Source organism: Oratosquilla oratoria, chromosome 21 (assembly GCF_046742065.1).
Source record: "Oratosquilla oratoria isolate Oo_2021 chromosome 21, ASM4674206v1, whole genome shotgun sequence".
In the NCBI taxonomy this organism is placed as follows: domain Eukaryota; kingdom Metazoa; phylum Arthropoda; class Malacostraca; order Stomatopoda; family Squillidae; genus Oratosquilla; species Oratosquilla oratoria.
The window spans coordinates 31,748,567-31,774,903 of NC_134797.1; the positions used below are offsets into that span (position 1 = coordinate 31,748,567).

At 41.4% G+C, this 26,337-nt stretch overlaps 1 protein-coding gene across 5 annotated transcripts; it reads left to right on the forward strand.

Moving 5' to 3' along the window:
* Positions 1-26,337, forward strand: stnB (stoned B). 5 transcript variants are annotated; one of them, XM_076204637.1, is made up of 13 exons: positions 1-2,416; positions 2,548-2,565; positions 6,372-6,576; positions 8,070-8,257; positions 9,639-9,840; positions 12,626-12,673; positions 18,981-19,105; positions 19,536-19,810; positions 20,777-20,963; positions 21,244-21,412; positions 22,551-22,722; positions 23,319-23,428; positions 24,620-26,337. In XM_076204637.1, the coding sequence occupies exons 1-13, from the start codon at positions 1-3 to the stop codon at positions 25,134-25,136; spliced, it is 4,632 nt and encodes a 1,543-aa protein (XP_076060752.1). In that variant the 3' UTR covers positions 25,137-26,337. The 5 variants fall into 5 exon arrangements, with proteins under 5 accessions (XP_076060752.1, XP_076060751.1, XP_076060753.1 ...); XM_076204636.1 differs by having other exon boundaries at positions 2,545-2,565; positions 24,620-26,336; XM_076204638.1 differs by lacking the exon at positions 2,548-2,565.

Below are 26,337 nucleotides of genomic sequence, written 5' to 3' on the forward strand. Positions count from 1 at the left end.
ATGGATCACGGAGGAGTAAAAAATCCTTTTCTCTTCGACGATGTCCCAGCTGCGGACCCATCGGCCGACGCGGCGGCCAACCCCTTTCTCAACGGGGGTGCCTTCGACTTCTCGGCCACCGTCTATACTGGAATCAACCCCTTTAGTGACCAGATTGATGACACCAATGCAGCCGCCGCAGGTCTCTTCGGAGATCCTTCTGTTTATCCTGCCGATATGAATCCCTTCGGGGAGGTGACGAGTATGCCAGATCCTTTCGGTGTTCCAAGTGTAGATATCTTTGGCACTGCTGCAATTAACCATCCAGAACCAGCTGCTGATCTGTTCAGTACCCATGCAGATCCACCTCAGAGGCCGCCACCTCCAGCGGCGGCGCCAGTCCAGGACCTTCTCGCTGACTCTCCCCCCAGAATAGAAACATCACAGGAAGCTCATGCGGTTGCGCCGGGAAAACCCCCACCACCACGTCCTCCCCCACCTTCCAAAGAGACCAAAGACCTTCTCCAAACAGTCATAGGGGCCATGGAAGCTACAACTGATACGTTAAGAGACAAACTCAATACCACGAGAACGCCGTGTCCTTCACCTGGAAGCAACGCACCTAACACACCGAGTCCAACCCCAGACATTCAGGTCACAGAGCCCATGGATAAGGAGCCCGATACCTTCAGTGCCATCTTCGGGCAAACTATTGAACTGAGCGATCAGGAGATTGACGAAACACAGACTACAGCAGGAGCTACAAACTCAACTGCGACGGTCGTTAATTCCGCCAGCAATCAGACCGCCGTCGAATTTGACCTCTTCGGCGCGGCAATCGTTCAGACAAAACCCAAAACCACCATGGACATCCTGAGTTTGTACAACAAACCTAAGGAGAAAGAAACCTTTGATCTCCTCTCCGACGATCTCATGTCGGGAGAGCCTCCTCCACCTCCTGCTCCGACTATAAACAGCGAAGCTAAACCAGATGAAAATGATATTCTGTCGACATCAAATGCTGAGATTACTCCACCAGCCCCCGAAGCGCCTCTCCCGAGCTCCGAGCTCCTACAGGACGAAGAGCGGGAGCCCACTGAGCAGACCACTACTACCAGTGAGCCTCCAGCTCCGGAGGAAGGAAAAGCCGAGGTAGGAATGGTTGAGGAATCTGTGTCACCTGAACAGATCAGCGAGAAGACGGACAGTGAACCGACTGTCATTGAAGCAGCACAAGAAACACAGGAAGAAAGCCAAGACATTAGTGTTCTTGATGTGGAGATCGGCGAGGTTGAAACGGGGTCAACATGTGAGGACAAGACAGATGCGATGGAAATCTTTGGAGCGCCCGAACCCGCTCCAGCGAGCAAAACTAAAGAAGAGGAACCGTCGGTGGAGGTGGCTGGAACTCCCGCAGCACAACCCGAGGAAGAACCTTCCGAAGCGGAAGACTTCCCACCGCCTCCTCCCGAACTCACCCAAGAGCTTGCCATGACCGAACCCGACATGACCAATGCCTTTGGAGAAGCGGAACCAACGAATGTTTTTGGAGAACCCGAGGCAATGAACATCTTAGAAGGGATAGAGACTAAGGACGCTTTTGGTGGAGAAACTGAACAAAATAGTGTTTTCGGAGAGCCTGAAAAACCAAATGTATTCGGGGAACCTGAAAGTATTGAGGCTTTTGGAGAACCGGAGGCAGACAGCGCTTTCGGAGAACCTGAAAAACTCAATGTTTTTGGGGACTCAGAAACTATTAGTGCTTTTGGAGAACCTGAAGCACCTCCTTCAACGCAAGAACAGACAGAGGCTGTTGATGCTATGGCCATATTTGGTGTCGCAGAAACTGAAAACGTCCCCTCAGCTTTTGAACCAGTTTCACAGGAACCTACTGTTGAGAAACCGAAGCCGCCTCCTGTGCCCCCCATCAACACAGGAGATGCCTTGTTTGGATCCTCAGATTTCGCCCCTCCAGCAAACGCTGGCGCCTCCCTCTTCGGGGACGTACCTGAAGAAGCCCCGACTTCAGCTACATCCACCGGGTTTAACATCTTTGGTGAGGCTGAGAATTCGATACCAGCCCCCGCTCCCTCTCCAGCCCCATCGGGAGGAGACTCGACTGGGGCAGCGCTCTTCGGGACGTCGGCTCCCGCACCTAACGTCGGGATGAGCCTTTTCGGGACCAGCAACGAACCCACGCTTGATATCTTCGCGGAAACTGAAAGCCTTTCTATGGTAAATCCCTTCGCGCCTCCAGTGGCTCCCACTAAGGCCGCTCCTCCTCCTGTAGCTCCCCGTTCTCCCCGTTCCACAACCTCAGCGTCCAGCGTCAAACTAGCCTCCGAGGAGGAGTTCGACGCCTTTACGGCTCGCTTCGAGGGGGCAGGAAACGAGGATGACGAGGCCTTCGATCCTTTCGGACCTTCTTCAGGCAGAGGTAATAACATAGTTCCTATCTATCTTCTATGCTCTATATACAATATGATTATGTTATAGGCATTCGATTTATGAAGTGCTGTTGATTAACATGGATAATTATCTGTTTCTCTTGGGACCTGAAAATAGCAGCCAAACCAGCAGCAAAGTGTCAGTATAAAGTATACATTCCCCCGTTTTCACGTAGACAATCCAAACCAAAGCTTATCCCACCATTCCTCGTAGTTGAATCGTTTGTAGACAACCTTGAGAATGTAGCTTGGTAGATGTAGGAATGAAATGCTCACGTGATGCATCTTGGACGATATTCCATTCACGGCAGTCTGGACCGGAGGCCTCCCTCTCTTAATTCCTTATTGGTAAAGAATATTTCAACCAACAGGAATATGCACAGCTCTCGATAATTCCTCACAAATACTACAGCATAACTGAAGAATTAACACTTATGTTAATATACTTCTATAAATAATTATCAATATAATCAACATATATATTTAAATAATCATCATGATCAACATAGCTATAGTCAAATAGTGGGCGGACCTTCCATATCAGACTCTCGTGAACAGATTATAGCCCTGTGTGCACAAATAACCACATAATCACACATTCACACAATCTACATACACTAAATCACATGCATCGGTTTGAGCCTGATTATAGCATTTAGAAAAGTGTAATATATATGACATAAACCTATGGTAATTAATGACACACTTAACCACTAATCATCTGTTACAAGACGACAGAAAGTTAATCACAATCAAATGTACAGTTGGTTACAGAAATGACGAAATATTTTAATGCAATTATCAACGTTGGGTGACTGCACCTTTTAAATCACGTTATGACTTATGAACTGTTTGTTGACAGTTAAATCATGACAATAAAATCAAATCCTTATGACCTTGAATTATTCATGTGATTGATGTGATCGAATTTGCCGAGTTTTAATATCTCGTTCGCGTTGCTTCATTTATGTGGCCAACCGTACAAAGATTAATAAAATAGTTCGACTGAAGATCATGACGTAATAAAAGACTAATATCCATCAAACAAGTCATAAGTAATTGATAACATGATATCCACAAATAACTGAAAGAGGTAACAGAATAAAACTGGAAAATGAAAATCCTAGATGACGCTTTCATTATATATATGTATATATATATATATATATATATATATATATATAGATAGATAGATATAGATATGTATATATGTACATCTTTTTAACCACAATTCACTTTTAATTCCGTGCCATCGCACTCGAGGCTGAGAAGCTCGGTAGAGGTACATATTGGAAATTGAAACGTTTCAATTTTCAATATGTACCTCCACCGAGCTTCTCAGTCTCGAGTGCGATGGCACGGAATTAAAAGTGAATTGTGGTTGAAAAGATGTTAATCTATTCACTGGGAACCATTCAGTGTATGCATATATATATATATATATATATATATATATATATATATATATACATATATATATACATATATATATATATATATATATATATATATGATATATATATATATCAATAAAGACTCTAAGAGAGTAAGGGAATGTCTGTCAGAAGTCACACTGAATAGTGTAATGATTTGAGTGAGGAATAATTACAAATTTGTTCCAGAAAGTTCTATGAATTCTTAATGCCTTGAAAATCTTAAATAACCACAGATAATTACAACTTTGTACAGATTTAACTTGACCTGTTCCTAGATCTACATTATTTGACAGATTAATTTGAAGAAAAAGAGTCAGCCAAATAACTGACACCCTTTTGCTATGATAGAAAAATTTATAAAGTATTCTTCTCACTGATACCTAAAGATTTTATTCAAATACAGGAAGGACTTGGGTCTGAAATAGGGTTACTATCAACGGACTGTATTTTAGCCCATGCCCATTTATCAACTACATAGTGTGACATTAGCTACAACAAAATTCTATTATGTCCATCATCTCATGAAGTACAATCAAATTTCTATCATGCAACCTGACAAATATCTGGTAAAAAATAGAATTTCATTAAACAGAATTAATAGACTCGAATTAACTTGAAACAGAAATTAGACACCAACGAAATTATAATGCTCACAATACACATACATACACACACAGGGTCAAAATATTTTTACTGAACTTTCAGAAATAGATAACCTCACGAATAATTTTGGGAAAGAGAATGTAGGTCTGTCTCACTTCAGACGTATAACATCCATTTATTTCTAAATAGGTTAAACTATCTGACAACATCCAAACAATAGGTGTTTTTTCAGATTACATTACTCGCTTAGCATCATTTCATTTACGCAGAGGATGGAGACGTAGGCCAAATATTTAAAGCCTTTATTAATAAAGATTTTGGGACCTAGAAATTACTTTAGATACAAAAAATTATTAAAAAATCGTTTATATTTTGTAACTACATTCGGCTTTTAGGCAGCTTACACATGAATTTCAGCGATTTTAGGGGTTTAGGACCTGAAAACAAGATTTTCTTATTTCGCTTGGAGAGCCTCTCTCAGCTTCGAAAACCTTTTTTACTTTTTAACCTTTTGGCTTTCGTTCCCTACCAGTTCCTACCTAAGACTCCTGAGGAACTGTAAACAAGTATCAGTTATCGTTTCCTTTTTTTTTTTTTTTTATCAGAATGTAAACAAAGAACTCTGTTCCATTTTGCAAATGCTGCCTCCTGGTCTCTGAATAGAAAAGATTAATACTTTTTCGGCAGTAGCTAACACTTTTGTCCTTAAGGAAATATCGTTACAAAGAGGTGGAGTCATGGAGCTGGTGAAGGAGAGATTTGAGGAAAACAGCAAATCAGGAGAATATCAAAAGTCAAAAGTGATCACAGGTTCTTATTCTTTTTGCCTAGTGAGAATTAATCTCTAAATGGGTGGGTGAAACAATCTCTATACTCGTAAATTTAACACAATGTATGGTGCGGATAGATATGTGTGTATATATATATATATATATATATATATATATATATATATATACACATATATATATATAGTTATATCGCGAAGAAATTCGTGTTCATTTGTCGTTCACTCAAACCGTTGTGATTACTTTCTGATCTCAAGCATCGTGGCGCGGTGTAAAGTCCGTTGCATCAAATGCCAGACGATTATATTCAGATCCTGGATGGAGTCGCGATCAGCTAAGATCGTATTCCGGGCGAAGGTTGCACTCCCCAGGTGAATAACATCTGGTCTTTGGTTTGGGCTTGATCGCTCTCGTGTGGTTTTATGTGTGTTTTGACACAGAACTCCCTACAAACTCATGTACACATACACACAATTGAATTCTCCCATACTACACTGTACTTGGGGATTTGTTGTTGTTGTTTTTTTATTTCTTAGACGGCTTTATTCAGCTGACTAAAGACTTGTTTAAGGGTCTTCGGGCCTTGAGCAGGGTCTAAGATCGTGTTCAGACCAAGTTGACCTTTTTTCGTTTCTTCAGCTGAATAAAATTGTCTGTCGTGGACCCGAGACAAAGACATGCGAGATTTTCCTCTGTTGACCCAGTGATATCATTTGTAGGTTGTATTCTGGCCAATTCCAAAAACGATTTTATTCATCTGAGGATTAAGGTTAAATTAGGACAAAACAGGGATTTTGCATCCCGTGCCCGGAGTTTGCTCCTCAGCTGGATACAATCGTCTCGTAATTATCCAGAAAAAAGACTGTAGACGACACCACCGAGCTACAAGGGTAGCTGACACTTAGGAAAAAAAAAAGTAGTTTAGACTGAAATCTCTTGGATGACCCCCAAACCGACACGGAAACCGGGAAGTTAAACGCATCTCCTCCCCCCCCCCCCCAAAAAAAAAAAAAAAAAAAAGCCAAAGAAGCTTCTCCCCAGACGCCTTCCTTCCCTGTTTCCGTTCTCACCGCATTCCTCGAGGCTGACGAAACCCACCGACATCCTCTCCCATACAGCGGCCTCTCCGTGGGGCGACGCTTCGTCGGCGGCCGCTGCTGGAGGAGCCAAGGACACCTCCTTCGGTTTTGGGGACAACGCTCAGTTCGACGCCTTCCTCTCCCTGAGCGAGCCGCCTCCGCCACCCCAGTCCACCCCCAGCCGTGTCCCCAGGCAGCAGGTGTCCCAGGACTCGGACGATGGCCACATGACCGTCGTCATCAAGTAAGTTCCATCTGGAAAGCCTCCTGTGAGGAGGAATAAATATATATTGTTATGAAGGTATGGCAGATGAGTGGAAAAGGTGGTAGAGAAACGCGGGTTAGAGCATGAACACTGTATTCCTGACGTTTCGACTCCAAGTCTTCTTCAGAGTGAGAGACAACGTGTGTGTACAGTATATATACTCTCCTTACGGCTCATCCGGCTCGACGTCTCAAATTGTCGCATTCTGATTGGCCCGATACTCCCTCCTCCATAACCAATCTGGCGACTGCAAATGAGAGATTGACGAATCCTTCTCTCTGGTTGCTGACCTTTCCCAGTGTCATGCATGCGGACTCGACCAGCTTTCTCATTTTTCTCTCTAGCCCGGTCCAGATAGGGCGTGCCTCTTCCCATTCTGGTAAATGCCCGTGCGTGTCCACGTGCACTACCAGAGAATTTGAAGTCCTGTGATGTCGTAGATCGTTCTTATGTTCTCTTAGTCTCTTTGTCAACCCCCGCGACGTCTCACCGTAGTACGTTGCAGGACATCCACTGCATGGTATTCCGTACACTATGCTATTTTCGTTGGTGTGCTGTTTTTGCTTGTTAATTAAGGCGTCCTTTATTTTGCGCAAGACCAAAAAGTGACAAAGCTTCAATGATATATCTAGTGGTGCCATTCGCTAAGGAGGCAAAAGCCATGACCAAAACATTATTTAAAGCAGGCATCCAAATAGCATACAAATCTTCATTAACAAGCAAAATCAGCACACCAACGAAAATAGCATAGTGTACGGAATACCATGCAGTGGATATCCTGCAACGTACTACGGTGAGACATAAGAACGATCTACGACATCACAGGACTTCAAATTCTCTGGTAGTGCACGTGGACACGCACATGTATTTACCTTTTCCGACCATAGTACCCCTTGTTGTCATGTCTAAGCAGTCCAGCACCCCTATCTTGTTATTAAAAGGATAAAAGAAAGTGAAGTGTACTGCTTGATGATTTATTTTCTTGATTCCTTAAAACTGAAACAAATTAACAATATTGTTTGTAAAAGAACTAAGAACACCCTAGAAAGATAAAATAGTATGGAGAAAGTCAAATATGCATTACTAGATAATCAGTGATACATATATCAATGTGACTTTTGTGTGCATCACTTCCCAGCACCCCTTATAATTGATTTCAGCACCCCTGGTTGGGAAACGCTGTTCTAAGATACTCAAGACTTATGATATCAGATGCAGGATAAATCTAAGGAGTCCAACCCCGGGTTTAACATCCTTCATGGTGTATACATGTCGAAACTTGTAGTCAAAATCGAAAGCAATATTTCTTCATGTATCTAATTTGAAATAAACCCATTTTGTTTAAACATAAGCGTAATATTATGTTTTTTTTCGTAATTTTTTATATTTTTCAAAATAGATAGCGACTTTTGAGACACCCCCGTATAAGGGACTTCTACTTATCATAAACAATCGATCACCTTTTTTGCCAGACCTGCAAACCTGGATGCTTCCACCGGAGGGGTATCGCCTCGTGCTACGTCCCCAGTGCCTGTTTTGGCGCCACCTCCGGTCCCGGCCGCGGTCGCTGCCTTCTCAGACACGACGCCGCGGTTCAACCCATTCGACAAGAGTGCAGAGACAGTGGCACCAGCGGTTGAGGTTGGCGTCGAACCTGCAGGTAAACACGGCAACTACTATGAGGCTTCGTCGCGGGTGATTTTCGACTTTATCATCATCTTTTCATATATACAAATATGTTATATATAAGAAAAATTAGATATATTTTTTATTATTGATGATGGAGACATTTTCGATTTTATCATCTTTTTATATATACAAATATGTTATAAGAAAAATTATATATATTTTTTATTATTGATGATGGGAAAATTTGTCGTTGTACGTGGAAAAAATGCATGATCTGAACATCACACGTACACATACATACACACACACACACTCACACATACACACATACTCACATAGCTTTCCTGCTAGGACCTTCTTGTTTCCTTCTTCGTGAATTGTCCTTTTCCCAATCTCTCGACACTTTCCCCTTTTCTCATGCATATACAATCACCTCGTGAGTCTTACCTACTAATGGTTCTGTATATTCTTTAAGTTTCTAATTTGAGATGTCATCAGGCCCCTGGGTTTTTCTTACATCAAGCATTCTTTGTATTTTTCGCACACACACACACACACACACACACACACACACACACACACACACACACACACACACTTTTACATAATTTAACACCATATCCAGTTACTCCTCTTCCTCCTCAAAATAACTTTCCTTGGTAATTATACATTGTTTTTCTGCTTACGTTTTTGCAATTTCATGTACCATTTTATTTACTTTAAACTTGGTGGTTTTTTCTATGTGTTTATATCAACTCTTAAGAGGTCTAAGAAACTACTTTGGCTTAGCTTTACACTTGCCAGTTAAACTTTCCTCAAAGTATCTTTCCTCTTCTGTTCTCATTCTAATATATTCATTTTGTTTTGTTTTCTTGTAATCATACTGTATTCTCCACCTTTCCCATAAATTTTCCTTTTTTTTCTCTCTGTCCCACAGTTTCTCTCAATACAATCCTTACCCCAATTTCAACCATAATGTATTCTTCATATTTTCCATACTTTTCCCCCTCTTTTTTCTCTCTGCCCAATACCTTCTCTCAATACAATCCTTACCCTAATTTTTCCCACCCTATCATCTTGACTCATCTTTTCCTCCCTCGGATATTAAAGAAATAAAAAACTGTCCCATTTCTTCTCTATTTCTCTTACGTGGGTATGTGCTTGTACGTAAATATACGCACATTTGTATTCGTACATACCCCTGTATCAAAAACGAAACGTGTTAATAACGACAATTTTGTCGAAAAACGGGTACATAAAATTTCTTCTCTATTTCTCTTATGTGGGTATGTGCTTGTACGTAAAATATACGCACATTTGTATTCGTACATACCCCTGTACCAAAAACGAAACGTGTTAATAACGACAATTTTGTCGAAAAACGGGTACATAAAACTAACCTCTTCTTGTAGTCACTCCACCGGTCCCAACATTCCCTGGAACGACACCAGCTCCTGACCTGAAGAGGACCGACTCTCAGGAGACTCCACCGACTCCTCTCTACGAGGAGGACCAATCTCAGCCTCTGGAGACTTTCCCAAGGACGGAGTTCCGGGAGCATGCCTGGGAGATGCACCTTCGCCAGCCAAACAAGAAGAAGATCACGGGTCAGAGGTGAGTCTCAGAGGACCTCGAGTTCGAGAAGACTTCCTTCGTCAGGAGGAAGCGAAAGAGGTTCTTCCTTCTTTATCCCATTAACACTTTCAATACGGTGACAGCAAACGTAGATTTCATTCTAGGTAAAATTTCACGATGCAGAACATATATTTCCATCACCAGCTTATCTATCAGATGAATACAAAAGCTCAGTAACGACCAGAATCAAATTTGTGAAAACGTCGACGTACTCTTGGAGTCGAGTAAACCTTGACTCCTGGAAAACTTCACCCCAAATCCTTAATGGAAGCGTTTAATTTTCCATACGTTTTGCCATGCATGAAGCAATCATGCATGACGTCACGTGCGCTGACGTCACCCTTTTGCATGAGCTCTTCGGAATCAGAATCCACGCTCGGAATAAGTTCAAGTGTATGACTTCATCTCAGATACAATGAATTTCATTTCCATCTCTTATTTTCTTCTAACTCATAAAATATTTACATCGGTACGGACAATACATACGCATTACTTAGGTATGTACAGAACATACATATAATGTATATACATATGTACACCCAAAATATATATATACAATTACATACGTACATATGTACACACATACGAATATACATATATACTTACATACGTACATACATACATATATACATACATACATACCTTAAAACATAAATTGATTATATATATATATATATATATATATATATATATATATTACATATATATATCTATATATATATACATATATATATATATATATATATATATATATGTGTGTGTGTGTGTGTGTGTGTGTGTGTGTGTGTAGATACATACATACATGCATACACACACACACACATACACACACACACACACACACACACACATACACACACACACACACACACACACAAAAATATATATATATATATATATATATATATATATATATATATACGTTCATAACCACATAACACATACATACATACATAAATACACATTGTACATACATACATATATACATATTTATGTATATATACATATGTACGTATATACAAATATGAATATATACATACATATATACGTACATATATACATACATACATATATACATATGGGCGAGCGTACATACATACATGCACTCATACATACACGCATAATACACACATTCATACATACAAACATACATACATACATACAAGCACACATACATACATACACGCACATACATGGATACATACATACATATGCTTATATATACATACATACTGACATTCATTATTATATACACATACAGTATATAAATACACAGACACAAACATACACATAAACAAAGATACAATATGTTTCAACGAAACTATATGCAGTGTATGCTCATTCAAATGGAAACACATTCTCAAGGACACACCCATATCTTAATCTATTTTACTTTCTTACCTCAGTCGCGATTCTCATGTTCTCATTTTGGCCCCTGTGAACTCTCCAGTCGGGCGGCATGCACCAGATTGTTGAGATTCCGCTCTTTGAACTACCCCGTATGTTCTTAACAACCCCAATTCCCTTCCCTTAACGACCTTGGACGTTCACCTTCTTTTCCTCAAGTTCCCAGCATGGCCTCGCAGTTCACAGCAGTGTGATGTCATCAGTGATGTCACGTCATACCCATTTGGTTGATTGGACCGAGTGAACGGGGCTCTTTCAGTAGTTTGATGACTATCTCGTCTTGTGGGCTTGTTGAACGTACTACTGATAGTCATGCTTCACACAAAATGGTCATTAGATGGTCAAAATGTGACGTCACTGATGACAGACTGTCGTTAGAAATCATTCGTTAATCGTTTATATGGACTACTGTGAAGTGAAGCTTACTTTGTTTCCAAATCTTCACACCAGTTGTCTGATTCCTTATCCCATAGCTAACTGTTTTTGTTTACAGGCTTTGTGTGTGTGTTTAGATATATTTCCCGTTGTTGTTTTATTTCGTTATCTATCTACTTATAAATGATAATATTCTTTACAACGAGGAATATAATGTGAAAGATAGAATGTCCCTTCAAGTTTAGAAAATCGAGGAACTGCTTCCAAAGGTCGCGTCACATTGAAAGACTATCGTCAACTTTTTTGAGTTCATTTGAGTAGAAACGACTTCAGTGACCATATTCTATTTTTCAAAACTCCAAGTGCCAATTTCCCTTTGCTTCATATACTGTGAAGTTGAATGATGAATTAAGATAAATCAAAGGAGTACGAATATTGAAAACATTGTTGAAATGTTCATAGAGTACTGTAATTAAAGATTTTTTTCTTCTATTTATTCAATTTCATAACAGTTGACGGTAATCTGCCCAGTGTGAACCGACCTTGGCTGTTTCCTTATTAATTCTGTCTTGCAATGATAGATGAGTTTGCATCAAGTGATGCTTTGAAAATATATCAAAGGTCCCTTAAGAGTTGGACGTAAACATACTAAAAGTAGTCACTTGAGATCGATTTAAATGTATTCGTTTTGTCTATAACATAACCAAATCTTGACATTCCATCCTCATAACTTATTTGTCCCATCCTTAGATAACATGTCCAACTGTAGCAACTGGAGAGAAAATATATAAAATCAACCAAAGTAGAAAAACTAAAAAACCGAACAAGGTTGAAGTCTAGAGTCATTCTATGTTTCTCTCTAACAGTAGCAAGTTGAGAAAATATATCCTCAGGCAGACTAAGAACAAAGTAGAAACCGAAAAGGTTGAAGACTAAATTTCTTTCCTTTCTAACAATTCTTCGTTACTGTTCACTTTACCAGCGTGGGGCAGTTCCAAGTCAAAGAAGGGCGCCCGCTTCTCACGAACAGGTCAGGTTACACTATAGGTCAGGTTACGCCTATTCCCTCTGGTCCCCATTCCTCCCCTCCTCCTCCCTCGGTTCCTCCTCCCCCCCCAGCACTTCCTCCCCTCCTCCTCCCTCGGTTCCTCCCCCCCCAGCACACCCTCCTCTTCCTCCCGCCCCGCCAAAGACCGCTATTAACTGCCAGCTAGCTAACTAGCTAGCTAGCTCATAGATCTTGTAGTCTTTGAGAAGTAGAGCTCTGAGGGTCGCTCCCTATACGGCTTATAAGAACCGGAGGTCAAGGTGTTCTAGTCGAAGTCGAGGCAAACTTATAATTTCGCTTTTTTTCTCTCTCTCTCTCTCGTCAAAGTCCATTAACAAATTTTTGATGATGAAATCCGTCATCATAACACTTCACAGTCATATGTAATATATATATATATATATATATATATATATATATATATATATATATATATATATATATATATATATATACATATACACACACACACACATATACACGGTGCAGTGGTAGCGTTCGCAACTGCTGCTGCAGAGGTCCGAGTTCAAATCCCGCCCTGGGCTGAGGTGATTTCAGTATCGCTGCGCTGTGCTGCGAGTCGTTACTACAACTCTCGTGGGCGGGGAGTTGGATGTGTGCGTGTAAGACCACAGGGTACCCATAGATTGGTCATATATGAGCTCTGAGCTCTCTTCCGGGAGGGAAATAGCTGTCGATCACGAGTCCAACACACGATCCAAGACCATGGTGAATCAAACACACACACACACACACACACACACACACACACACACACATATATATATATATATGTATATATATGTATATGCGTGTGTGTGTGTGTGTGTGTGTGTGTGTGTGTGTGTGTGTGTGTGTGTGTGTGTGTGTTTGTGTGTGTGTCTATAAGCATGATTTATACACATACAAATATATATATGCATAGATATATTCATCATTAAATAATGCTTATTCACATCATTAGACAATGTTTACTCTGCTCCACTTTTCATTACGTGTGTTCAACAAGCCTAGACTTCCAGTGCCTTGCACGATACCTCGAACACTGCCAAGACTTCGACATGCTTCACTCTACCTGTCTCTATCCTTCCCTATTCTCCTCCCCTTTCCCTCTTATCCCTCCTCTTCCTCTTCCATCTCCTCGTCCTCCTCAATGTCCAGATCCCTTCCCTCCTCCTCCTCCTCCTCCTCCCTCCGTCCGCTGATATCGCGGCCTTCAAGTCGCGCAACTAGATAGTTTAGTCCATCAAGGATCGAAACTGCTTGTTGCTATGCTGCTATCACGATGTGATTGTGTTGTGATTATGACTTCACGAATAGACTTAGCTAACCCAGCACGCTGGCTGCTCTTGCCGCCCTGCTAGTTCCAGCGACAGTCTTGACCACGATGCTTAGTTCCTCCAGACACGTCTGAGTATGAAAGCCCAACCTAACTAAGAAACACTTCCAGGTTCATACTTAACGAGGGCATCAACGGACGCCACCGATCTCATTAAATCTTAAACTTGCATCATATTTCTTCGGTGATGGCGACGGTAATGGGACTTTGTGGACGTACGGGTAGTGTGTTCTTGGCTCTAGGTAATCGATTGGTCATGACTGTCGAAGAGTAGATGCTTGACTTTAGCGTCTCGGTCGACTTGAGCGAGGTTCTGAGACGGCGCGTCGTGCTTACTAAGGCTGAACGGAGAGAATCCAGAGGGGAAGGGTGGGGGGGGGGGAGGGGGAGGGCTTTTGGAGAGGGAGACTGGAGAGGAACGTTGGGGATGGGGGAGGAGAAAGGGGAGAAGTGGATCTGAATGTGGAAATCCAGAAGAAACAAAACGAGGGATATTGGAATGAGACTTCGGAGGGAGAGTCTAGGAGGAGAGAAAGTAGGATGAAGAGGAGAGGGAGAGAAGACTGGGGAAAAGAAAAGGGGAAGTGTTGAGAAGACTGGGGAAGAGAAAATGGGAAATGTTACTGAGGGCCTCCGTAAGCACAGTATAGTAGGTAATGATTTCGCTACCCTGGACTACATAAAGCGAGAGCTTGAAGTAATGCTATTACTAGTAACGCAAGTAGGCTGAAGTAACTGTAGCGGTAACCGGTAGTGGTGAATTGAATTATGATTACATTTGTTCATCTGTATCGGTAAAAGTTTGAGAATCTGTCATGAAAAACTGATCCTGAAATAAGTAATAACTCTGGATTAAGAAAGATCCAATGAAACTATAGTTCTCTTCTTTGTACAGATTTGATTCAATTCTGTGACAGGCTCACCCCTCTCAGCTGAATGAAATAACTTGGCGTTGGCATAAATATAATTCTTACAGTGAGCCACCTGGTTTCATTGTTTAATGGTCTCAGTAGCGCAGATTATCCTAAAATGATGGTGGTGATTGTGACAGACCCAATGATAATGATATCTACATCGATGAACACAATGGTGGTGGTGTTGGTGACGATGATGATGATGATGATGATGATGATGATGATGATGATGATGATGATGATGACGATGATGGTGATGATGGCGATGGTGGTGATGGTGATGATGGCGATGGTGATGATGATGGCGATGGCGATAGTGGTGGTGGAGATGATGATGATGATGATGATGATAATGAGTGATGATGACAACGATGATGATGATTGCGATGATGATGATGGTGATGATGATGATTACGATGATGATTACGATGATGATGATGACGATGATGATGATAATGACTACGATGATGATGACTACGATGATGATGATGATGATGATGATGATGATGATGATGATGATGATGATGATGATGATGATGACGACGATTACGATGATGATGATGATGATGATGATGATGATGATGATGACTACGATGATGATGACTACGATGATGATGATGATGATGATGATGATGATTACGATGATGGTGATGGTGATGATGATTACGATGATGATGGTGATGATGATTACGATGATGATGATGATGATGATGATGATGATGATGATGATGATGATGATGATGATGATGATGATGATGATGATGATGATGATGATGATGACGGTTATCATTATAGTACCAAATATGATGACGCAACGGTAATGTTACAATTAATCTAACGACCACGATAAGGTGATAATACTATCTGTGTTGAGGATGACAATGAGAGTAATAATGACATTAACAGCAATCATGCTATGATAGTAACACAATTAATACTTTTACCAAGGCTGGTACCAAAACCAATCCTATTACTGGCGCACATTCTAAGTTTCTAAAAGTGATAATATGCGAACGCAAAATAGCTGTAAGAGTTATGTACGTACAACCTTAAAATGATAACGAGATCGCAATTTTATTAGGCTTGACAATACTATGCTTAGCTTTTGACATAAGCTATTGCTTGATTTATCCTTGCAAAGATCTTTCTTCTTTAAAACTACCGAATATGGAGCTTACAATTTCTAGTTTTTAGTCATTTTAGTGTTTTTTCATAATTTTACTTTTTCTGCGTTTATTATTGATGTAATGTTGACCGTGTGATTGATAAAAATCTTTGTTTAGGATTGAATCTTTGCAAGGTAAAATGAACACACATCACCTCTTGCAAAGAGCTTTTCCCGCTGGATATCTTTGTTTAGCAAACTCTAGTCACCACGGGAAACAAGAATATTCTGTGTTCATTTTTTCTACATAAAACAAACCCAATTAACAGGGTTTTAAAAGGACACACAATTATGAAAGCCACAAAGACTATCACTTCCAGAAGAAGAGGAGGAACTTTCTGCTCATTCCCAGACAAGTGTCGGTATAAGAAAGTGCTTTGAAACTCTTTTTTCGTAAGTCTAGATCGTAGAAATAAAAAAATAAAAATAAAAAAACGATGGGAGAGAGTCCCAGATTCATTGGAAGGAAAGAAAAATTTAATCTACTCACTGAGTTCTCCAAAATATGTTTGCATAGAGAGGGAACGACATCTTTCGGAGATTCTAGTATTGTGTGGTCCCTTTTGAGATTGCTGTTGTATATCTAAAAACAGATACTTGGAGAATGACGTGAGGAAAGATGGAGATGTTTCGTTAGCGTAAGAATATACTGTACAGGGCTAAGAATGCAGTCAAGTATGTTGAATATGGAGAGCAACCAGAGGATTAGAGAGAGAACGAGACTTCGTGGAGAGCCTGCATGAGGAATGAACAGTGACCATCTACAACGGCACATGATAAATAGTCGGAGAATAAATCAGAGATAGGATAACAAATACAGGGGGAGGGGAAGGGAGGCAGGTTGGAAATCAAACCCATAAATCACATTTCAGTTTAAATTCATTAAAAATCACCTATGAATGTGATAAGAGTGTGATAAGATAACTAAGAGATCACTTGTAAAACCGGATATTTTACGGAATCCATGAGGAGAGAAAATTGCGCTAAAAACATAAGTATCAAATAAAATAAATAAAAAGTATTTTCAAATATATCATTCTCATCATTTCATGGACAAGGACCTGCAATCTCCTTCATTCTTGTGTTCTTATGTTCATAGACGTATGACACATCAGAGGCCTGGTTTTGAGATACGTGGCAAAGATGACACCTCTGCATGGCGCAAATGACGTCATGTCGTATACAAAACGTTCCATGCGTTTTCAACTTCTTGCGCTTAAAAATCCGACCGAAAAAAGTTCTCCTGTACAGTGTTTGTTTCTATTTTACTTTTTTTCTGAATAAGCACTGGCTTCCAAACAAAACACACGTGAGAAAATGCATCTTGTGAGAAAAGCAAAATCTTACTCGAAACGATAAAACAAGTCAGAAGCTTAACAGGTTATTTACAACACGGTGACGATAATATTTTATTGATTTCATCGTGGCTGAAGACCCAGGATAAAGATGATATTCCAAATTTTGATGGTTTGACGCCTTTGTTCCGAGTTCCGTAATACAGATGGATTATTCCGGGTTTCTCCCTCCAGTTGACTAAATCTAATCGCTTGGGTCCAACCTAAGACTGTAAAAGACGTCACTGGATTGAAGGAGGCATTTGAGACGTAACGAATAAGTGCAAGACGATTGAGAGGGTGATGGCCTTGTCAAAGAAGCACCGTAAGGTCTGTGTGCGCATACACACAAACGAACACACGCAAACAGGTGCATGAGCAGACAGACACATAGACAGAAAGACAGACGGGCAGGAAGACGCACAGATAGATAGATAGATGAGTAGACAGGCAGGGAGATGGGATAACGAACAAACGGACAGATAGATAGGAAAAGGACAACTCGGCAGACAGACAAACGTACATATAGAAAGACAAAAAGAAAAGACAACCAGTCTGATAGGCAGCAAGCCATCTTGAAAGACAAACATGGAAAAATATACACAGCCCAACACATATACATAAATGAATAAATAAGAAATATATGATTTTGTAAATATACATAAACAGCTAGCTTTGATAACAGAGACCATGTACTAACAACGAGGAACAATTTCTATACATCTCAGTCGCTTTTTAATCTATCGCATAACATTATGACATGCAACCGGAAGGGACACACTGGCTGACTGACTGATTAAATGATAATTCTCTTTCGATAATAACACAAATAAAAGACACAACGTTCTTTGTGCCACACAGATTCGCAAATACCTCTGTCACTTCATCACCCCAAAGCCCCGTCCACAAGAGTATCATCGCATAGTATCTGCAGACACATACATACATATACCAAAGGCTTATTCCCCCTTACACGGGGGGTAGCCACAAGCAGACACAAGCAAGAATATTATTCTCGGTAATGGACTCACCGCCTTTATCTTCACGCAAACATTTACGTTTGGCTGGTTTGTCTTCGGCAGACATGGGCAGCAAGTCTGTCACCGAACAAATTTCTCGCTTGTGTCTGCAGACACAGTGAGATGCTCATGTGGACGGGGTTTAAGGAAGCTTCCAACAATGCTGAATAACTCTCAAACTCTCTCTCTCTCTCCTGGCCTCATCAGGGGACCTCCCTTAAGCCTTACAAGAGGATTCCTCGGAGCTTCTGCAGAGGATCTTCCTTGACCCCCTGCGAACAACCTCCTCTCTCTCTCTCTCCAGAAGGCCCTCTTTGAATTCCTCCACGGCCTTTCTTATGTCCCCTCCCCCGGCTAACACTTTCTTAGACTCTCCCAGGAGAAACCTCCTGATTTGGAAGTCCTTCTCTGTGACCTTCACTATCCTCACGTCCTCCGTGAAGGACACTCCCCCCCCCTCCCCCATTCTCAAAAACCTGTGGAGGACTCTTCTGATCATCGATAAATGTCTATCATAGGTTCTGGAAGAAGGTGATCGTGAAGCTGACCGACAACGGGGTCCTTCAGCTCTACAACAACAAGGATGACAAGGATCCCTTCCAGGAGCTTCCTCTCCAAGCCTGTTACTCCGTGTCTGACATCGGTGAGTGACCCCTGGCGCGTCTTCTTTAACGCCTCCAATGCGTCGGGAATGTCTCTTAGACTTTTTTTTTTTTTTTTTTTGTCCTTTTCATAATCCTTTTTAATACAATCTCGTTATGGAACAAAGGGTTTCCTGTTTGTGTGCTTCGTTATTGTAACCCAGCGACAGCTAGATTAAGGGTGCAAGTCACTAATTGCAGAAAATATTAATCTAGATAAATCTGACACTTACTGTCTAGGGGAAGAGTGTGGTCTCAACCAAGCAAGACCACAGGTTGGGGTCCTCACAGGCCTCAGTTTCAGGCCTCCCGTTCGGCCTTAAACTCAATAACATTATCACCGTGGTTAAGAAGTTGCCATGATCAAGATGCTTTTGCGCGCTAACAGTCAACCAAGTCGATTTATCCTCGCCCCGTTCTCTCCACTACCAGGCGCTCAGCAGTTCGATCAGTTCGGCAAGATCTTCACGGTCAAAGTCCAGTACATCTTCTACAAGGAGCGTCCGGGAGTTCGTCCGGGACAGATCACCAAGGCGGAGCGCATCACGACCAAGATCTCGAAGTTCGCACAGTATGCCATCGCGGGTGACTACGAGGGCGTTAAGGAGTTCGCTAGCGATGTTCGGAAGCTGGGCATGCCTGTCGAACACGCCCCCCAGATCTCGCAACTCCTCAAGCTTGGAACGAAAACGCATGAGGATATCAAGGTCAGTCTCGAACTCGAAGCAAATTCATACTCACTCTCGTCATTCGTTCTTCTCGTTACATCTTCCTGTAACTTTCTACACCATACATCGTGCCATCCCCTCATCTTTTATTGTTCTCGTGATTTTTTCTTTTTTGCATTGTTTGCAAACATGTCAGTGTAGCTTGTTGTACCAATCATGTCATTTACATTGACCAAGAATTCCACAGGTGCTAGTACTGACCCTTGTGGTACTTCACTTAACACTGCCATCTATTGTGACGTCTCTGTGCGTGCGTGTGTGTGTGTGTGTGTGCATGTGTGTGTGTGTGTGTGTGTGTGTGTGTGTGTGTGTGTGTGTGTGTGTGTGTGTGTGTGTGTGTGTGTGTGCGTGCGTGCGTGTGTGTGTGTGTGTGTGTGTGTGTGTGTGTGTGTGTGTGTGTGTGTGTGTGTGTGTGTGTTAGTGTATGTCATTTGTGTGTGTGTGTGTGTGTGTGTGTGTGTGTGTGTGTGTGTGTGTGTGTGTGTGTGTGTGTGTGTGTGTGTGTGTGTGTGTGTGTGTGTGTGTGTAACGCGAGATTATTAAACTCGCCAAGGAACATGAATAAACATCCCAATTACTTACGTTTTTGCAATATGGAGCAGCGTCTGGATATGAGTATATCGATATGTGTATATCGATATTTGTATATTGATCCCTTTGTACGTACTTTCTAAGTTCAACTTTAACACATAATTTGTGTGTACCTGAATGTGCATAGGTATGGCTACATCATTACCTCAGAGTTGGGGAGATCCCTTATATCAGTTGTTTTAAGAAACGATTAGACAACTTTATGGATGGGGATGACAGGTGGTGATGGATACGGAGCTGCCTAGTGTAGGCCTTATGGTCTCTTGCAGTCTCCTTTATTCTTATGTTCTTATGTTATGTTCTTATTTCAAATCGATTAATCTCGTTCTTTGTCTCCTTTTTCTCGTCCTTCAGTTATTTGCTTCGTTGATCGAGGAGCAGCTCTTCAAGTTGACGGTTCACAGGGACAGGGCGCTCAACTACAAGACGGAAGAAGTCCAGTTGACGGCCGTTGACGAGCTCTACGTCGAGCAAGACAACAAGAGTGTCGTTCACAAGATGATCGCTCGTGTCCGAATCTTCTTCCTTGGCTTCCTTTCTGGTAAGAATATTCTATTTATTTATTTACTTATTTATTTATTTGTTTATTTATTTATTCATTCATTTATCTATTTATTTGTTTTATTTAATTTATTTGTATGTTAGTTTACTTATTTATATTTGAATGACTACTGTCGTAGAGACAGAATGTGACAAAGTTGAGAGAAGCGATGAATGGAATTCACGAATATGAATAAAGTGTGTGCATTACTTTTTTTTCTTACTTTTCTTATGTTCTTGGTACGTATACTTATATATTTCATTTCTATTTTTCACTGAAGGCATGCCGGACGTTGATTTGGGCATCAACGACATGAGGAAACAAGGTAAAGAAGTCGTCGGCCGACACGACATCATCCCCGTCATCACGGAAGAGTGGATTCGACTGGAGGCAGTCGAATTCCACTGCTGCGTCAACAACGAGGAGTTCGAGAACAGCAAACACATCAAGTAGGTTCCACAGTGAAGTTGGAATCCCCTTCGCTTGTCTTGATATGATTACACTTTACCATAACCACACTATCTACAGTACTTATCTATCTATATATATGCACAAGTATCACAAATCACACGTGACTACACCGATATGCTGAATACCACAGAGAAAAGAAAAATTCTTGGAATCCGAGGAGCGCTTTCGTGATATTTTCACATCTTCAGGGATTACAATAGAATGTGAAAATATCACGAAAGCGCTCGGACTCCAAGAATTTTTCTTTTCCCTGTGGTATATATATACACGAGTACATATATGTGTATATGTATGTACAATGTGTATATATATGTATATATATATATATATATATATATATATATATATATATATATATATATATATATACATATATATACAGTGTATATATATATATATATATATATATGTATGTATGTATAAATCAACGGCTTCTTTCCCTTTATGAGGGAGGTAGCCAGCCCAGGCACGTACCAAGTCCAATCTTCCACTTCCATCCACCACCCATCAATTCCCTCTCATCTTAGCTTCTCGTTGATGAAAGGTCATCCCTGTCTCCTGCCCACTGTCTGGGTCAGAAGCAATGCAGCAAGGCACAGCACACCTACAGCAGGGCCGCTTCGTTTACACGATGACCCTCCCCCCCCTCGTCCCCTCATGTGGAAAGTAGAGAGGACGAGAAGAAATTCCTTCGGGCTGCGTCAAACGGTGGTATTCTTAAAAAAAATATTTCCTTTCATAAATCTTTCCTCATATAAATCTTATATAAATCCTTGGCAAGGAAGGATTTTTTTAAGAATACTACAATAAGAATCTTACGGTGGTATGCTTCAAAAAAATCTTTCCTTGTATAAATATTTCTTTATATAAACCTTATGTAAATCCTTGGAAGGGAAAGAATTTTTTTAAGAATACCACCGAAAATATCATCCATACACAACCATTTCCCTCTCACACCCTTCTCTCTTCCCTGCTCATAACCACAAAAATCTTTTAAATTGCTACATCCAGTCGATAGAACGTTTCACCGTGATCAACTTTTGATACACAACATCAATAGATATACATATATATGTTGAAAACGTCTGACCTTGTTTTGGGTGATCTTCCTTGCAGATTCAAGCCTCCTGACGCCTGTTACATCGAACTAATGCGCTTCCGTGTCCGACCACCCAAGAACCGTGAGTTGCCCCTTCAGATCAAAACCCAGATCATGATCGACGGGAGGCGAGTCGACATTTCCAGTGAGATTCTGGTGCCTGGATTCAGTGGCAGGAAACTGGGGCAGGTGAGGTCACCGTGTGTACACGCAGATGTATGTACACATACGCATGTATGCATGTAAACTTGATGTGTGTACATACGCACTCGAATGAGCAAAGTCACAACCCCTCACACACACACACACACAGACACACACACACACACACACAAACACACACACACACACACAGAAATCTATGTATACATGTTAAGTAAGCAGGTACTTCATAAGTAACTTGTAGTGATTGTTCAGAAATATTCACACATTATCAGAAACTTAGTAGCTTCCTACGAACTACTCAACTAATCAAGTTTAATCATTACTCTAATAATTTCTCTGATATTAATTCTGTAGACCAATTCATCTTTTCATTGGGGAGAGAGAGAGAGAGAGACAGAGGGAGAGAGAGAGATAAAGAGAGAGAGAGAGAGAGAGAGAGAGAGAGAGAGAGAGAGAGAGAGAGAGAGAGAGAGAGAGAGAGAGAGAGAGAGAGAGAGAGAGAGAGAGAGAGAGAGAGAGAGAGAGAGAGAGAGAGAGAGAGAGAGAGAGAGAGAGAGAGAGGGAAAGAGAGAGAGTTAAAGAGAGACGACCTGGAATCACAGTAACGTTCCTTTGTTCAGGTTCCGTGTGAGGACGTGGCAGTCCGGTTCCCGGTTCCAGAATGTTGGATTTACATGTTCCGTGTGGAGAAGCATTTCCGGTATGGTTCGGTCAAATCAGCACACAGAAGGTAAGAGTCAATATTTTCCAAATTGGCACTCCCTCCAAGTCTGGGTCCCACATCACTCCGATCTTCTCATTCTATTTTGCTTACACTCCCACACTAACTCCACTTCAATAAAGCACCCTCTTGATATAACTCTTCTGGCCCCCCCCAACACTTTTATTATAATTATTATTATTATTATTATTATTATTATTATTATTATTATTATTATTATTATTATTATTATCATTTTTTTTTTTTTTTTTTTTTTTTTTTTTTTTTTTTTTTTTTTTTTTTACGTTGGATCTGGCAAAAGGCAATCTAGGAGTGAACCTTTACATATTCGAGCTGTGGAACCACTTATATAATACGAGCCAAAATATGTGCTCATCATTTCACTTACTGTAATTAAAATGAAGCACTTGTTCTTGATCTCCGTGAATTTGCTGGAAACAACATACAGGCAGTTCATAATTTACGTGAGTTTGTTTTTCCGAATTCAGTTTAACGTGACTTATCAAACAATGCATTTTGATTTGAATTAGGCAGTTTGTTTGAATCAACACGAGTCATATCCAGGGTCTTTTATTTTTATTTATTTATTTATATGTTTTTTTGACATCCAGAAATACTTCAGAGTGGGCTGAGGCAAGTCGTTTGTTTTCTGAAATGGTTTATCCCTAAGTAGCATTATGATGTAAAGAAGGGCTCAGTTGTCATAATCAGCAAATGCTCTATTATATAAACAAACAGCTGTATCTTAATGGAACGCCAGTTAAATGAAAACTCATGTCGACAATAATTTTCATGACGTACCTATTCCTTTAAAAAAAAAGTATAGGAAGTCTTTTCCGTTAAGTTACAGACCAATATTTTGAACATCGTATTAAAACAACAGTGCAGGACTCACAGTATGGATTTAAACTGGACAAATTTAGATTTAAGAAGGAAATAGGCAAGAATTGGTTTACTAATAGGGTGGTCAACGAATGGAATAAACTTAGTAACCATGTAGTGAGCGCTGAAAAAGGACCTGTTCATAGAAAAAAATCGGGAGGAAAGGCCTGTTTCACAAAGGACGGAAAGTACCACGCATGACTTAAATTACAAATCCGTCAGGGAAAAGTCAACTTATCTGAAGACAATAAAGATCACGACGTTAACTTTCCTTTTTCCAGCCCTTATTCCTCCTCACTCATCTCTCTATTTCTACAGGACTGGGAAGGTAAAAGGCGTAGAACGATTCAAAGGCGCGGTGGAGAGCACGGCTGAGCCAGCCTTAATGGAGGTCACCTCAGGGCAAGCCAAGTACGAGCACCACCACCGTGCCATCGTCTGGAGGATGTCCCGGCTCCCGAAGGAGGGCCAGGGCGCCTACACGACCCATCAGTTCAACTGCCGCATGAACCTGACAGCGTACGACCAGATGCCCGAGACACTGGACAGGTACTGCTACGTCGAGTTCACCATGCCAGCGACTACTGTCAGCCACTGCGTCATGCGCTCCGTCAGCGTGACCAACGAGGACCCGCCGGAAAAGTACGTCAGGTATCTGGCGAGGCAGGAGTATAAGGTCGAGGTGGAGTTCACGAACCCTCGGGGCCCCAGTGACTACATCGCAGCCACGATGAAGACCTCTGATCAGAAGGCGAAGGAGGAGGCCGAGAAACAGAAGCAGCAGCAGAATACCCAGAAGGCTAACGATGACTCCAGCAGCGACGAGTCTTCGTAGACGTGCCTCAGGGGAGACCCACCTCCTTCTTCTTCGGAAAGGAGGATGACGAAGACACCCTCCGGAGAACACTTGAGCATAATGAATTACTCGCAGGTCCTGGGAGGTCGTAGGGAGTGCCCCCTCCCGTGATTAGACGTAGGTAGTCAGTGTCCTTCAGCTCCTGCACGGGGGCAGGAACTTCAAGCCAACTTAACGAAAGCTTCTTCGTTCTTCCTTCTCGATCTCTTCGTCTCAACCCCACAACGGGAAAAGTGCGGGGTCAGAGACTGAACGAACTTTCTCTGTGGTCTGTGGGGAGGCTGAGGTCCTTGTGACCTGTGACGCGGGGGGAGGGTGGCGGAAGCCCCGGAAAAAAGGGGGCAAAGGACGCATCATAACTGCTGCCCGTCTTTCCCCTACCCTCGCTCCTCCCCCTCACCTCCCTTCCCCTTCATCCCTTTCAACCCAAGTCTCTGTGTGTCTAGACATTTTTTTTTCCTCTCTCTCTTTCTCCTGTTCTTCGATGGTGCGGGATTGTGGCGTGTTGGTCCAAACCTTAAGTAAAAGAAGAAGAAAAAAAGAAAAAAAAAAGAGGGACGGAAAAGCGGGGTGTCCACATGTCGACTCGACCCCAAGAGCGCGTTGTTGTTGTTGTTGTTGTCATATCTCGTCCCAGTGCCAGCGCGCTGCTTCAGCCATCCCCGAGCGAAGGCCGCGTAGCGTTTCTCAGCATCCACACTTGTGTTCCGGTCGCAACAAGGAGGGACTCTTACCAATAAACCTGAGAAGACGAGAAGCTCGCTGACGAGTCAGGTCATCCGCGTATGGTCCTGGCTAAGCGTCCCTGGGTCTCGGCAAGCCAGGTCATCCGCAGGGGGCTAAACGGACGCTCAAAGTATTCGAGAAGATGAGCATTCGGTGAGAGTCGTGAAAAGTGTTACTGTGTAAGCAGACAAGGTCATCCATGGTGGGGGACGAGCTCACCACTCCTGTGTTTGTGTATCTTGCGTGTGTGTAGTACCTCAGAGTGGAAATTTATTTTTGTGCCAAACGATGGTGGTTTAGCTAAGGCTGTAGACAAACTAATCGAACCATGATGTTAACTTATGTAACAATTGAAACATAATGGTTAATCTCAGAGTATATATGTGTGCATATACACGTAAATATATATATATATGTATATATATATATATATATATATATATATATATATATA